This window comes from Xyrauchen texanus, chromosome 23 (genome assembly GCF_025860055.1).
Source record: "Xyrauchen texanus isolate HMW12.3.18 chromosome 23, RBS_HiC_50CHRs, whole genome shotgun sequence".
Classification (NCBI taxonomy): Eukaryota; Metazoa; Chordata; class Actinopteri; order Cypriniformes; family Catostomidae; genus Xyrauchen; species Xyrauchen texanus.
In genome coordinates, this window is record NC_068298.1 from 16,235,671 (window position 1) to 16,251,679 (window position 16,009).

Sequence of the window (16,009 nt, forward strand, 5' to 3'; positions counted from 1 at the left end):
GATGGAAATGCCTTGTTGATGAGAGAGGTCAACAGAGAATGGCCAAACTAGTTCACAGTCTACAGTAACTCAGATAACCGCTCTGTACAATTGTGGTAAGGAGAATAGCATCTCAGAATGCTATTCTGAGATGAGGGTTGGTGCTGTTTTGGTGACACGAGGGCGGCATACACAATATTAGGGAGGTGGTTTTAATGTTGGGGCTGATCGGTGTAGATAGGTGAAGGAGTGTTTACTTGATATATATACATATTATATAACTGAATATAAAAATTGGCATGAGTTGAAAACTGTGGAGAACACACTGTTCAGATTATTTTCTTCAAAGACACAGAAGCTCTGCCTGCCTGTCAACCCATGCTGCATCTCTGCCAATTCCACAGCCCTTTCAGCTGCCCCCTGATGCCATCATCATGGTGCTGTTGAAAAAAAAAAAAAACTGATGACAAGCTTCTTTCAGGGCACTTATCATTGCATTCTATCTGAAATCTAGATGAGCCAGACAAAGCACCTCTACCACTTAAGAGAGCATAATCACTCTCAGCATAAGAAGTTAAGCTCAAATCATGCTACCTTTATTCCTGTATGTGAGGATCTCTGCCTGGTGGACCACACATCTACCCTGAATACCGCATGATGACGCTTGTATATATCCAAAGGAGATATCATGGCGTTTTAACCTCGGTTTAACAAATAAGAAGGAACAAAGTCTTGCCACAGATCCTTGGAGCCACACACACTTACAGGCTATTCTTACGGGGTTGATGGATACATTGTGGTGTTGATTTCAAGACAGGACAATGCAGCACTTTCATCAGCACTCACAATGTAAAAAAAAAGTAAAAAATGCAGACCGCAGTCATAACAACTGTGCGCCCTGCATGTGCTATTTTGTGCACTGACATGTAATGCATTTTCATAATTTTTTTGTTCCACTGAATGACACATGAATGATGCCAAGATTAATGTTTCTGCACGAATAATGTCAAAACAGCCATTATTTCTGATGGCATGCCAGCACATTAAAAACTTCCCACAAAGCTTTTCTTTGGAGTAACATCTCAGTCTCAAACATCAAAGGAAAAAGGACAGCAAAAACAATGATGGAATGAGCCATTTCAAAAGAAGAGTGAAGCGCCATTCACACTTTTAAGACCCAGCCCCACCTTCAGTCTGAAATCATGACACCTACGACTATCTACCTACCTGTTCAGCTTAACCAAAGCCACACTAAAAGTTTGTTCCACCTGGACCACCTTGTGGTTGATTTTATATTGTTCAACAGTCTTTGTGATCTGTATTGCTCTGATACTCTGGGACAAGTACCTGTCCTCCTTGTATCCATGTGTCTTCAAGCCTTCTCAATAGCACAATCATCCTGCATTGACCATTGATCTGCGGGCTGTTAGAAGATGTGTATTGTAAACACAGAGGGCAAGATGAAGGTGACTGTGGTTGGGAGGAATTGCAAAGCCCCTCTTGAAGAAGGTGCTTTCCTGTTAATGTGGATTTGGCTGAAGGTGCTGTTTCAAGTTCATATAGAAAGATCTTCTCAAATGGGGTGCAAGTTAAAAAAAAATCACTTTACATTCTGAAGCCTTGACAGTATCTGGACAGTACACTTCAAGTATTATTTCAAGGTTATTAATAATTGTTCATAAAAGAAAAATTTATAGGCAGTGATGAATCACAAAATGTATTGGTTTAAAGTCTAACTCTACCCTATAATGAATTTTCATATATTTATATACAGTGGTTATTTATTTCTTGGAATTATCTCCATACATATGATTGATATTTATAAATAAAATGTCATTTTAAGTTGACAAAAATTATTTAAAAAAAACAAATGCCATTATATACAAAAACATTTTTGCATGTAGCATCTGAATCACTCCAAAACATTTTTTAAGCTGTAATGTGGTTTTTATGATCTGTATGCAATTCAATAAAAGGCATCTTTTTTTTGGCTCAGAGCCAGTCTGTACTTTCCAAATATGACTATGGTGGTTTTCCGATTGGATTCACTAGATTTGCTTTGGGAAACCCCTCATGTAGGCCAAAAGTTGTTTTCTCAAAATATACAGTCCTGAAGCAATGACACCAGGTGTTAATGCCTAAAAAAAGTAGCATTTTAAATACCCAGTAAAAAGTGTCCATGTCCATGTTTTCGTAAGATACAATGAATGTAGCCATCTTTTCCCCACCAATTACCTTGATGTGCATCTCACTTTGCTTTTCAGGCCTGATCAAAACCATCTCTCTTTTAGTATTTTTAGCCAAAATAGAAATAGCTCACTATTTTTAACTGCCGCCAGCTTTTTCTTGCTCTGACCTTTGAACTATTAAGTTCTCCCTGGTTTTTAAAAAAGGGTGTTAGTGATGGTAGAATAGTATAACCTCTTGATTGAGCTGAAGTACATCCTGAAGGATTACAAGAACCTCCAAAGCAGAAGTTGTTATCCAGCATCACTTTAGGCTATCTGGGTCAAAGCCCACCCATGGCAGGGGGTGCTAGGTCAAAGGAGCTAGCAGAGAGCACTGCTCTCAGAAAGCAGAGAGACTCCTTAGTTAACACAACCTCAGGGCATGACAAACTAAACGTCTACCAAAGCCTCTGTTAATGGCAAACGCTTGAACAATGAAGCTCAAACTGATAAACATGGGGAAAAATGTATGTGCTTCATATTTGTGAGTTCATCGTCCAAAATGCAAACAATATCACATTGTTGGTTTCAAAGGAGCTATTTATAAGATGGAATAATTGTGCTGGACATTGTGAAAGAGTTTATTTTTGATGCATTCAAAGACAAATTCCAACAATTGACTCCAAATTAATAGAGCATTTGTATAGTTCCCCACTGAAAGACATTATTCAGCAGAATGAAAATGGACAAGTGCAGCACAATTGCCAGTCTCCAAAGCTATTGTTAAAAGTTTTTGTTATGACTATCTGGGAATAGAGCATATCACATCTATTTACTCTTGGTTACAGAATTGGGCGTTGCTCTTTACAACTGTGGGTTATAAAAACAGATTTGGCCCACAGAGCAGCTATTAAGGACTTGGGATCTGTGATAAGGACAATATTCATCATACTTCCTGACCAAAATATGATCATGAACAATGGTAAAATAGGCCTCTGCTGAGATTCAACACTGCAGTTTATGTTCGAAGGAGGCTGCCATGACAGAGCTTTTTCAAAAGCATAAATATAAACTTAAAACCATTATTTAATGTTTGGCAAAACATGCTTCTTGACTAATTCTTGCAATGCAAAGGTTGAGTATAAGTCCTAATGAGCACACAAGTTGATGCAAGAGCTGAAAATGTCATACAAGCACCACAAAATTACGTGGTTGCTTCAGCCAATGTGTTTATCATCTCACATTTGCTTTTATGTCTATCTGTTAGGTTTAGGTTTAATGCTTAGGGTCGGGAGGTAGGTTTTGTTTATTTAAAACTTGATAGAGCATAAATCTAAAAATCCTCATCTGTTGAGAATTAACTTTTAGCGCCACACAATTGACATTTCACCTGTGAACAGGCGCAACATGTAATTAATCAGATAATATAATTTAGCAAAACTGTCACAACAGTTACATAATTTTCATGAGATCATGCTATGAATATAACTTGACTGATATAACTTGAATATAACTACACTTGACTGAGTGTAGCTAATTTTTTTCATAAACTACAATTTTACTAAATGCACCTTTACAACATGATCACACGGGATGTCAGCATGTTGTGTTCGATAGTTCCAGTACCCTAGGATCAGCCACATTATGACAACTCACTGACAAGCATCATCTCCCATCAGACATTTTTGCATCAGCTCAAGCATGTTTACCTTCCCTTGTCACGTAACCGGAAGCGTGTTGCAGCATGGGAGGCATGGGTTTGCATCTCATATTTAAACCAAAAAAAAGCAATCGCATTTGCGTAAACAGTGACGAGTGCAATTCAGAGATTGCATTTCCTCCCCTAACATTCTAGTATTACTCCACTAATGTTTATGTTTAGGTTTGGGTTGGGGAGTTCACTTTATAAAATATGCCATCCTCTTCACTATACAGTAAAACACCCTGTACTGCTAAAAACAACTCGTTTTGCAACTCTCTTTTGGCACCCCTTTGTGGACACTTCATACAGAAAATTAAGCTCAGACGTGCCCATATGACCACCAATACTGATTCTGGCACTGGACAGTGTTTCGAATTTCAGTAAGAACAGACCGATTTTATTTAAAGAGAAATCAACCTACTTTTTACGATTTCACTGTGAGGTCAGTCTGACATTTAAGATGTAAGTGGCTAAGAACAATGTCTAGTGCGGTTTCTACTAGTCATGGCACAGCCGAGCTGGTCTCCCCACCCTGTGGTTACCTTTGTGGTGGTGCATGGGCAGTGGCCCTACTCTAAAGGCTGCCTTGTCCATCACTGCTGCCTGGAAGCATGTTCAGCTGTCCTGTCACTCTGTCAGCAACACTGCCTCTCATGGCCCAAGATTAAACGCTCCCGATGGGGCCTTCAGAAAAAGTGGCTCACACCGCCTTTTAGGACTTATGTCAAAAATGTTTCAGCCCAGGTAATTTGCTACAGCCAGTGCTCCTTTCTCTGTTAACTACAAAAGCCCCTGTGAAGGTAAAAGAGAAATGAAAGAGGGGAAAATGGTGTTTAGTTGTGAGTAGCGAAAGATTGAATTCTTGAGGTCTGGGATGGACTCAGGAAGAGGTGTCTTCCTCTAAGTACGCCAAGCCAAATCTCAACAATATCTTTGCATTTCTATGTCAACTTAGAACAAAGAGTACTCCGATAGTGCTGCTATTGCTCTGAAACTCATTCGACAAATTGCACAATTAAAAAATATTGTTGTCTAACTTATGGTAATTAAAATATATATATATATATATATATATATATATATATATATATATATATATATATATATATATATATATATATATATATATATTTTTTTTTTTTTTTTTTTTATCTGACCCCACAGTTTTGTCTTTATAAAATGTTTGGTATTGGCACATGCAAAAAATATTAATAATAATAAATAAGGTTTTAAGCAGTTCTTAAAAGTTCTCCGTTGCTTTGACATAACCTAAAAAAAAAACTTTTTCTCAATCTGTGGAATGAGGATATAAAATGGACCCCTTTGCCCTATTTACCAGATCTGTCAACATTACAAGGAAGTTGGAATATTAATGTAGACTCATTAACCTTGCAGCTAAACATTAAAATTGAGCACATTGAGACTTACCATTGGTCTGCAGCTAGGTAGAATTATTTTGAAAAGGAAAGCAAACTCTTTCTCCTAGTTAGAACTTTTGACTATGTCCATTCTGAGCAATGAAATGTAATTGATGGGACATCAAGGTTTATCACAGATTATATGTCTCAAAGAAAGAAAATAAAAGTGGGATCCATTTTCAATTAAGTCACAACATTTGTGTGTGCATGCCTGCGAGGTTGCCTGTTCTTTGAAGGACTGGGCATGTACAAGTGTGTGCACGTGTGATGAAAGAGTTTGACAGCAACCCTGCCTCGACAGATTGCTTTTGAGATGTGCCAACACAAATGTATTTAACTCTGAGTCCAATAAAGCGTGGCAAGAGTAGTGACATCTCCACGTTCAGTGTTTTCTTTGAGTCTCTCTCTCTCCCTCCCTGTTCTGTGCCAAATCAGGAATGTATGAGCTGCATTCACTAGTAACAAGACAAAGACTTCACAGGTAACAGGATCAGCTGTAATCAGAATGGCCTGAGAAGCTTGGGGTGGGGGGGGGAATTTCATCCCCTACACATTTAATTATGATTATTGAGACAGCATGCCTTTGTCCAGGCAGAATGTCCTCTTTAATTTGTGCTTCACTTTTTCACTTTTTTGCAGGTTGTCACAATGATCAAAACTTGCAGAAAGACACTGAGGAAAAATCAAACTAGCCATTATGTCCTCACTTCTTTTACCTCACAATGAACAATGGCCATCTTATAAGTAGCCTAATGGCACTGGTACAGAGAGATGTTCTGAATGTGAAGACGGGAGAAGGAGAGAGGAGAGAGAAAAAAATAACCATTATCCAAAGACATGTTCTATCATGTCAGAAACTCTGTTTTCTCCAGCCAAATCCCTTGGTGCCTTGCTCAGAAAATATTCAGGCTTTGTAATAGAGATGCGAATGGCAGATAAGGAAGATGTTATACGGATTTATCTGAGACTGAAAGACTGATAGAAAAATTCTGACATTTATGAGAGAGACAAGTCATGTATACCCGGCTTATAGCCCAGGAAGACTGGAAACAATAACGGGCCCTCTTGTGTCTGAAAATCAGAGCAACGTTCAGTTGCTGGATCTGCAAGCTCTATCTTATATTGCCCTCTACTGACCATTAGCCTGAATCGATGCACTTCTCAGCAAATGTGGAAAGGGAATATTTCAAAATGCAAATAATAGAATTTTACTGCAAGAACTCCTCATGTTTTGGTATTGGTTTGTATAGTAAATGTTTCTTGTCATCGTTTTCACCATTATAAAATGAGCTATCGAAAGAATAAATCCACAATGCTTATGTTTGGCAAGACATTGACATGGAACAATATTCTAGGCCTTCAGTCCAAGTTCAGATATCTGCTTCAATCCATATGGCAAAAGTAGGCTAAAATTTAAAATGTAACTGCAACAAACACAAAAACAATTTTACAACATTTTGATTGACTCATTAAAAATGCAGAATTTTCTATCATGGTGAAAATAAATTGTAATGAGTTTCATTTTATTATTTGAAAAGGGTAACCACAAGATGGCAGAACAGTATTGGGCAGGCATGCAATTTGGCTCAATTCCATTTTGATATCGAAATATACGTTAAATGTGTGCCGAGATTTCGGAAAGTTTGTGCAGAAATTATTAATAACACATATTATTGGACCTTTCTTCAACAAGGGGTGGATTTTCATTAAAAGTCATACACTTTTGTTTGTTTTTTTGCTATATGAAACTTTTAATCAAGCCTTCATTATTTATTTTTTGCTACTTTTCAAATGACTTTTATGCAGGGTTGGGAGGGTTACTATTGCAATGTATTCCACTACAGATTACAGAATAAATGCTGTAAAATGTATTTTGTAACGTATACTGTTAGATTACTCAAGGTCAGTAACGTATTCTAAATACTTTGGATTACTTCTTCAGCACTGGTAGATTTTTATACTTGTTTTGACTATAAGAACTCCACTACTACAGTAAGACAAAATAAACATGTTAAAAATACATTCTCTGAAAAACCTAAATATCTTATGCAGTGTTGTTTCTAAAACAAGATAAATCAAATTTGATCTCGTTTCAAGGATTTTTTGATATTTTTACAGGAAAACAATAAACAAATTATCATCTTTTTGAAAATCATATTTTGCCCTAATATCAAAGGTCTTACTAGAAAAAAAGATGTTACGGTCCAATGTGAATATTCTTGATAAAGAATTATGATCGTGTCTGGTAACATGTGCATGTAAAATGGCTAGAAGTAGCATTTTAACTTAGCGAAAAGCTGACAATTTACACAAGGTTTATTTCTATTTCTTGCGCTCCAAACTTCAAACTGACTTCTCTGTCTGCTCGTATGAATGTGACACATCATAAGAAAGTGTTTCACTGCTGTTCAAATGCACTTTGGATCACATAATTTATATGTGTAAATGTTTTTCATCTGAAAGGACTAAATATTAAATGAAACAATAAAGTGCAAAGTAATCTCTTAAGTAATCAAATTACTTTTTTAAATGTAACTGTATTCTAATTACCAATTATTTAAATTGTAACTGCAGTGGAATACGGTTACTTATATTTTGTATTTTAAATACATAATCCTGTTACATGTATTCTGTTACTCCCCAACCCTGTTTATATATATATATATATATATATATATATATATATATATATATATATATATATATATATATATATATATATATATATATATATATATATTTATTTTTGTGTATGTAGGATAAATAAAATGCTATCTATGAAATTAGCCTATATGAGAAAAGAGTCTTTTCTTCCAAAAGAAAATAAAAAATTCCCACCACAGAATGCTATTAAACACAATATGTGATTTGAGATGTGGTGAAAAGGACAAAGTGGTGGAAATGTTTAGATAATTAATATTACACAAATGACAGAATTCTCTTTTGATGCATACAAGGTTATAGTATGTCCACTGTTGTACAATGTTAGTGGAAAATGAAATAAGTAATAGTGTAAAAAGTATGTTTTAAGATATATTTAAGTATATAAAGTGTATTTTAGTATTTTAAGATAAGAATACTTTCTAAAAGTCTACAAGGTCAAAATGACCATACTCGAAGAAACACCCTATTATGTGTTAGAGAAACGGTGTCCAATATATATAACACCTTTGGGGGTTTTGTGTATTCTGGACTGTTTTTGGAAACTTGAAAACTTCTGATGCAGTGCATTATTAGTAATATTATTGTATTGTATTTATTTAGTTCAAAGTTTTATATATCATATGCTCTTCATGACACAATGGCAGGCACTGAGAAAAAAATTCTAACCCAAAGTGTCCATAGTATGAGTTCAGCTCCAAGGTCTCCATGTGGACTGGGATGGGAGATGAAATGGTTCCTGTCTAAGGTCATGTGATTGTGGTGGGGTAAAATCTTTAGCAATGTGATGGAGAAATGGCAGAGACGATACTGAAATTAGTGTTGTTAAAAGAGAAGGCAATGCGTCAGGATGCCATGACAAAGAGAGAGGCTGGGGACAAGATGTGGAATGGAGAGCGTCTGAGAGAGGAGGCTGTGCTGGTAAATGTGGGAGATGATGGTGGAGAATTATAGTGTGATGATGATGAACTGAGAGGACAAGTTATTTGATTTGAATGTTTCGAGCCACACAAAGACAAGTGTGTAAGAGAAGTTTTTGATGGTAGTTTTTGCCTACAGATGGCAAAAAGTTCTTAACCTGTGAGATGCTTGTCTGAACTGTTGGATTGTTTCCTACTTTGGAAGTGCCAAAGTTAAGAAATTAAGATTAGCCCCCAGTTTTAGGAGAACCGCTTTCTGCTCAGATGGATTAAATCTCCTATTGAAATCTAATACATATGCTGGAAAGTCATTTTTGTAGATGCTGCCCACAGAAACAGTTTTATTCATAGTAGCCTTGGAATGTATTTCACTGGATGTCCCTAAAGAGTAAAGAAAGAAAATAAAGGCTATTTAAAAATGCTATTTCAAGCTAAATATTTACCTACACATACTATAAATATCTACACATACCACTTTAAAACATAGATGGATATTAAATTCAGATTGGGCATATGGATGAAGGATAAATTACCTTTTGTCTCCTTCTTGTGGTCTCTCTGATGTACTGAACTGTGAGGTTTAAAATCTCTGCCTTATCCAGTTTTTGATTTTGTAAATGCTGAAAGATGGAAAGGAGGAAGAGAAGAACTATGTTTAGGCATTTGTCAAGTAAAAAAGTGGATCAGAAATGATGTGAGGGAACTGCACAGAAACTCACGGTGTCAACAGTGTTCTTAACTTCTAAAACAGAAGTTAAAAGATATCAGTAGGCCTAATTATAATTGAATTTTTCCAAAGATAGCATTAAATAGTTTAAGAATAAGCAGTTGTGTGGAATCCAATAAAATGTAGTTTAATTAATATGTTTAAAAATAAAAATGTTGGGAAATACACTGTAAAATATCCAACTCAGATGTTATAAGATAAACTCAATTTTAAATAGTTGATTGAACTATCAAATGTAGAAAAGGCTGAGATTGCTTAAAACAATCGATAAAGTCAACTTTGACATTTAAGTCAGACTAACTTAAATGTTGAAATTTGTCACAATGTCAAGATTGGTGGTGAAGGCAGAATTTAAAGGCTTTTGGACATGCTCAGTTTGATCACAGTAGATCTGATTACTAAAAAATATCTTTCTAAGTTATTTTCAAGAATATGGAAAATAATGGACAGGTGTACTTAGAAAATGCAAGTTTAATGAACTTGTTAATCATTCATATTTTTTTGCTAGCTCAACATATTGTATTGAGTTCATGAAACTTACCATGAATTAAGTTGGTACAACAAATTTGCCTGGTGTTGAGTAAACTCAAATATGCTTTGTAGCTGGTTGCTTTAACTTTTAAAGTTTACACAACTTGTTTTTTGAAAGAAACATATTTAAATGAACATACTCGTTTTATGCCCTCTGTCTTCGCCATGCTGAAAGTTTGAACTGCTATTTTTCTTGCATTCACAGAATAACTGTAAATGTGTCCTTGTTGCTGATGTGGACAACTGTTGAAGTCGAGACAAACAGGGATTTTAATGCACACTGATGTCGGACTTGATTGGTGGAGAGGTGGGAATGACGTAGACATTGTGAACTTTCCACCCATCATTTTACTGCATTAACTAAACAATCAGTAAACAAAAATGTCCAAATTGACAACTTTTACTGTTTCAAACAATATTAATACATCGATTATTTAGATAATTCGTTAGGCAATAATTGTAATATATAATAAGCAAGAGAAATAAGTTGCAGCAAAAAGTTTTTGGATAAACAGCTGGGCACAACGGAGGACACATTATGGAGGGCTATAGTTCTAACATTTGTGTAGGTGATCGGCGACGTGTTGGTGGTTATAGCTGATTTATAATTGTTGCAAAAACAAATGTAAATGGTAAGTAATAGGCCTACATTGAGAGTTGTGCTTGACACTACTGGGGTTTTTTTTATTCTTGCTTAATATGGTGTTAGATGTGGCTAATAGAAAATTGTAACTTTTAAATCATTGAAGATTTTTTCCCAAGAATAATGAGTAATGAGTAGGCCTACATAGTGCCTGCACTTTATGGAGTCGCGCGCCAAAGCGAGACAAGCTCGTGACCAGCACAGGAATAGTGCTTTATGGTTGATGTGGGGGAGGTGGAGAGGAGTGATGTTCAAGCTTTTAGAAGAAATATGTTAAGTGTGCTTTGAATGAAGTGTGCGTGACTGAGCCACCCATTATTGTCCCACGCTTATACTTATGAACTATTGGAGCCAAGATGGTCAAGTGATCGTCAGTAATTGAAAACTCCGGATTGAATTTGAAATCCTTCAATCTTATTGAAATGGGCTGAATAATCGAAAAAAGAAAAAACGGTTGTTCTATCTTTGATAAGATTTTTATCGTGATGATTCATGCATGTGTGGGCTATTTGTTAACAAGCCAAAAATCATTACTGGCACTAATGTCAACATTTACAACAGCATATTGTTAAAGCTTACACTTTATAAACTATTACAGAAGATCTACTTAATTAAATAATGGCAACAGATTACAAGCAATATTTTTAAAATGCTTAAAATTGAGTTCAATTGAGGTCCTTAAAAGTAATGTATTCAAAATGAGTAGATGCAAACAGAACATAAGAAAAATAAATACACTTTTAATATTTTTTTACAAAAATATTTTGTTAAATTAAATAAAAAAGGACCACCATTGTTATAAAAAGTACTTTATAAAATGAATGTGATCATTAAAAATGAATCATATAATGAGTGGATTGATTTCAAATTAAATTTATTTAGTTAAATCATATCATATCTCAATTTCAGGAACATATTTCAAAGTTAAAGCATTCTTTATTATTGGCAACAAAAGTACTGTCCATTCCCATTGTTACAATACCAGTAAACACTTTTTAAAAACATTGTTAGAGTAAACCCTTTCTTTTTTTTAACATTTTAAACAATTATTTATCCTTTTTCGATTGCACTTATATGCATTTCATTTTACACTGTAAACATGTTTTGTCAGGTATCCTCAAAAATGTGCTTTATGAAAAAACAACTGGTCTCATTTAAGTAAAAAATATGTCAGATGCTATTGATTCACTTGAAAGCTTCTAAAAGGACCCAAATGTATCATACAAAAGTCAGTAGCCCCTTTCACACATGCAACCAGGTAAATTACAGGAAAACTGCTGGGTTGCCTTTACTAAACGTACTATGTGTTGTTCACACATACCATCTGTATAGAAATGTGTAATGATACAACTTCTCAATATGGGAAATTGCCAGAGCAAAATTGACCTGTATTTTCAAAAAGGTTGTGTTCACACATGACCCCTAACCTGGAAAATGCAGTGCATTTTCTAGAAAATGCTGTATGTGTGAAAGGAGCAAGAGATTGTGTGACATATTCCAAGTCTTCTGGAGACATATGCTAGGTTTTTGAGAGAGAGAAAAATAATAATAATAATTACATCATTTTCAGTGAAAATCTTAGTGTTTTCATGCTATGAGAGAAGCTTGTTTATATTGATTTTCATTTACTTAAAAAATTGCATAGTTTATTTCAATTTTATTTATTTTTTTTACACTTATGGGTGCTTTAAATTCAGTTGCTATCAACTGCCATTGTGTTGAAAAGACTAGTGTAGAGGTATAAAAAAAAAGTCACAAGGGTTTATTGTGTAAGTGAGAGTAAATTATGACAGAATTGTTATTTTTGGGTGATTTATTATCTGTTTTGTCTATGGGTCAGGCAAAATTATGTCCATCTCCATAGAACAAACACATTGTTTAATATTTCCCAATTGTATTGTATACTGTATGTAGTTTACTTTTTTGTCACATACTATGCTTTTGTTAATAACAAAATTGTATAGCTTTGTTTATGTCAAGTCCTCAGAACAGGTTTGGCATCAATTTCATTTCAATCAAGCAATATAAGAGAATAGGACTATACGTTGATAACTTTGAAGCATCCTTTTTAAAGAAAGGTTTCCGTCACCAGGAGACGCTCATCCTTTCCAGGTCAAAATAACTGCAATGGCAAACTGTTCGTCATCATCGTAACCTGCTGCAACATAAAATAGCAATATGAAAATACTGATCAGAATAGGAAATTGGAAAATATAAACATGGTTCCATTAATATTGTATTACTGATAACTCACCTAAGGGATGTCACTTTTTTCAAGACACATTTTCGAGGTCATTGTTTGTCTTTTTATATGACAGACACTTTTAATATTTACTTGGTGTTCCCTATGCAGTTAAGTTAAGTTTATTACTGGCGGAATGAATGAGGATGAAAGCGATGCCGCTCTCTTTCTCCCATTGAAAATGATTTGCGATCTCACTACCGCTTGCAAAACACCAACACGATCTGATGAAAACCCGTACATAGTTTACGAGTTGACTATTTCATATGGTCTCCTATGATGTTGTTGGCATAAAGTCCTATGACTTCTTGACAAGAATGACAAGTTCCCAGATGTTTAATGCGGAAATAAGCACGAGTTCAGCGCACATAGCGTTAATGACATAGGCTACTTATTAATTCTATGCCATTACCCTTATCTAAACTTAACGAGTCAGTAGAGTAAACATGATAAGAAGGTGTTGTGTGTGACATAAGCAAGTAATTAACTATTTCCAGCTATGTCATTGGCTGAGGTGAAAGATATGTTGAGTATTGAAATCTCACCTAAAGAAACACATGCAAAGGCTACATTTCGTTTAAAATTTTAATTCGTTAGACAGGATCTATAGACTAAATTATTTATATCGGTTTATCAGAAGACTAAAAAGATCACGCTTCATAACTTAAACCAGTCCTAGAAACCCAATTATATTCGTTATATGGCATCATTCTTTGGAGGAAAACTGCATCCGATCAGTTATACAATGGAAAAGGTAACCTGATGGAAAACCAACTGTAATTATTATTACTAAATTGTGACAGATCATGATTGTGTTGCTGTAGGCTATAGCAGGCTACATGGAACAGAGACAGCGATTGAAGAGTTATAATTATATATAGTCCTATAGGCCTACTGCACTGTGTACTTTGTTTATCGTTTATCAATAATCACGATACTTTGAATTTACAAAAGGACACAATCGCCTTTTAACGGATCTTTTAACTGTTGGCGCATTTGAATGACCCAAGCCTTCTTTGATAATCTTCAGTAATAGCTTAACTGAATAGCCTAAATGGGTCATTGTTGGCTTTTATTCACAAGTGTATTCTCTACAGTCATTGCCCTGTTCGTCCAGGACTCAGGAGAATATTAATGAGGGCGGTAAACTGAAGGAAGCAGATACGATTGGTCTATGTTTTTCAATTATTTATTATTCAGCGCTGGGGGGAGGAGATTGGGCGTGGCCTGGCTATACAATAAAAGTCGTGAATTGTAACATTTTGCTCATAATCTCTCAATTGAATGATTCGCCGTTTGTGTTTCAAAATGAGCAACCAATCTGCTGACATGCCGCAACAAAAAGACTCGAGACGGGTAAGAAACGAAACGTTTTTAACTAGTTTACATTTAGGCCTAGCTACTCAAATATGTCAGACCACTGAAACGTGTTTAAAATATGCACATGTGCCATATACACGTTCTTTTGTGTCAGTATGACAAAATATTTTATTATTATTATTATTATTATTATTATAGGCATAGGACGTTAAGGATGGAAATATTTACTAATACTGAACCTATTTAATGTTATAGGTACCAAAGCCTCTCATGGAGAAAAGGAGGAGAGATCGCATTAATCAAAGCCTGGAAACATTGAGGACACTACTACTGGAGAACACACACAATGAGGTTCGTTCTTTTTTCTGTTCTAATTGATCCTATACCTACAGGTATATAAAATGCCTTTATCAGACCATCTTCATATTCTTGTCGACAGAAACTCATGAATCCAAAAGTGGAAAAGGCTGAAATCCTGGAAAGTGTTGTGCATTTCCTAAGAGCTGAACAAGGATCAGAGACTGACCCTCATCAGATCAACAGAGGAAAAAGGGGGCGCACAGAAGAGTCTGATGAAGACATGAGATCACCTTGCAAACGTCAGAGCTACCGTAATGGAATGAGGACATGTCTCCTACGAGTCAGCCATTTCATTGCAAGCAAGAGCCATGAGTTTGAGCAGGGAGCAGAGGAAGCATGTGAAAACCTTCAACACAAACCACTAGACCGCCCAACACTGTCAACAATGTCTGCTACACCACTCCAAAGAGAAACTCAGATGCATCTCTATGATGATTCATCTCTATTAGCACAACAACAACTCACTCATGTCCAATTGGGCAATTCCTGCCCACCGTCCATCTGTTCAAAACTTGCAAAAATAACTGTTCTGTCTGTCCCCACTATGACTTCAAGTTCTAAACAACCTGTAATGCTATGTGACCCTGTCTGGAGACCTTGGCCACAATAGAAGATTATGGCTCTCATTTGACGACAGCGATGCATCCCAAATCCTTCATCAATGAGGATTAATGTGTAGCAAAGTGATGAAGAGTGGGAACAACACTGGGAAAATGTGAAATGTGTAAATGTTCAGCATGTGTAAATATGTGGATTTTGTACAGTAGATGCCAAATTTTATTTTGTTATAGAAGGGCATTGACAAAATTGTGCCTGTACGTATGTGTTTGTTGCGCTTACAGCCAAACAAACAAGACACACGTTGTGTTGATGTATATTTTCAGCTGAAACCTTTTTAATTACTTTTTAGCAGCAGATTTGCTAGCATTTTTGTAACAATCATTGCAGTCAGTCAATGAAATGACTAAGAACTGTTAAAAACTCCACTGATGATGGAGGAATCATGTACTTAATGTGTTGAATGCATCAGGATTCCTTTTTGAACTTGAGTGTCAAGAATCAAGAATGTAGAGCATAAGTTCATGTAATCCTTTTTTCCCACTGTGATAATTGCTTTATGTTTTTATTTTTGAAAAATGTTACTTTTATCTACATTTGATTGAGTTAGATATTTTATATTTTTAAAGGCAACATTTGTTCAATTTTTATTTTGTTTTTGGTAGAATTTCCAAAGAACTCTTTGAGTGAAAGTGGATTTTTCTGAATATGAACAAAGAATTAAACCTCTCTGGGGATATATTCTTTTATTTTGGATCTGGTCTGTTCCTGTTTTTACAT

General features: G+C 35.3%; 1 protein-coding gene across 1 annotated transcript; it reads left to right on the forward strand.

Moving 5' to 3' along the window:
* Positions 1–14,299: 14,299 nt before the first annotated feature.
* her5 (hairy-related 5) lies at positions 14,300–15,281 on the forward strand. The gene is made up of 3 exons (XM_052155054.1): positions 14,300–14,347; positions 14,567–14,662; positions 14,751–15,281. Exons 1-3 carry the CDS (start codon positions 14,300–14,302, stop codon positions 15,279–15,281), a joined length of 675 nt encoding a protein of 224 aa, XP_052011014.1.
* Positions 15,282–16,009: the final 728 nt, after the last annotated feature.

Excerpts from the sequence above, each read along its gene's own strand:
- her5 (XM_052155054.1), top strand. The coding sequence starts at position 14,300 with ATGAGCAACCAATCTGCTGACATGCCGCAACAAAAAGACTCGAGACGG. Across the intron at positions 14,348-14,566 it reads AACAAAAAGACTCGAGACGG|GTACCAAAGCCTCTCATGGA; the intron begins GTAAGAAACGAA and ends TTAATGTTATAG. Across the intron at positions 14,663-14,750 it reads TGGAGAACACACACAATGAG|AAACTCATGAATCCAAAAGT; the intron begins GTTCGTTCTTTT and ends TCTTGTCGACAG.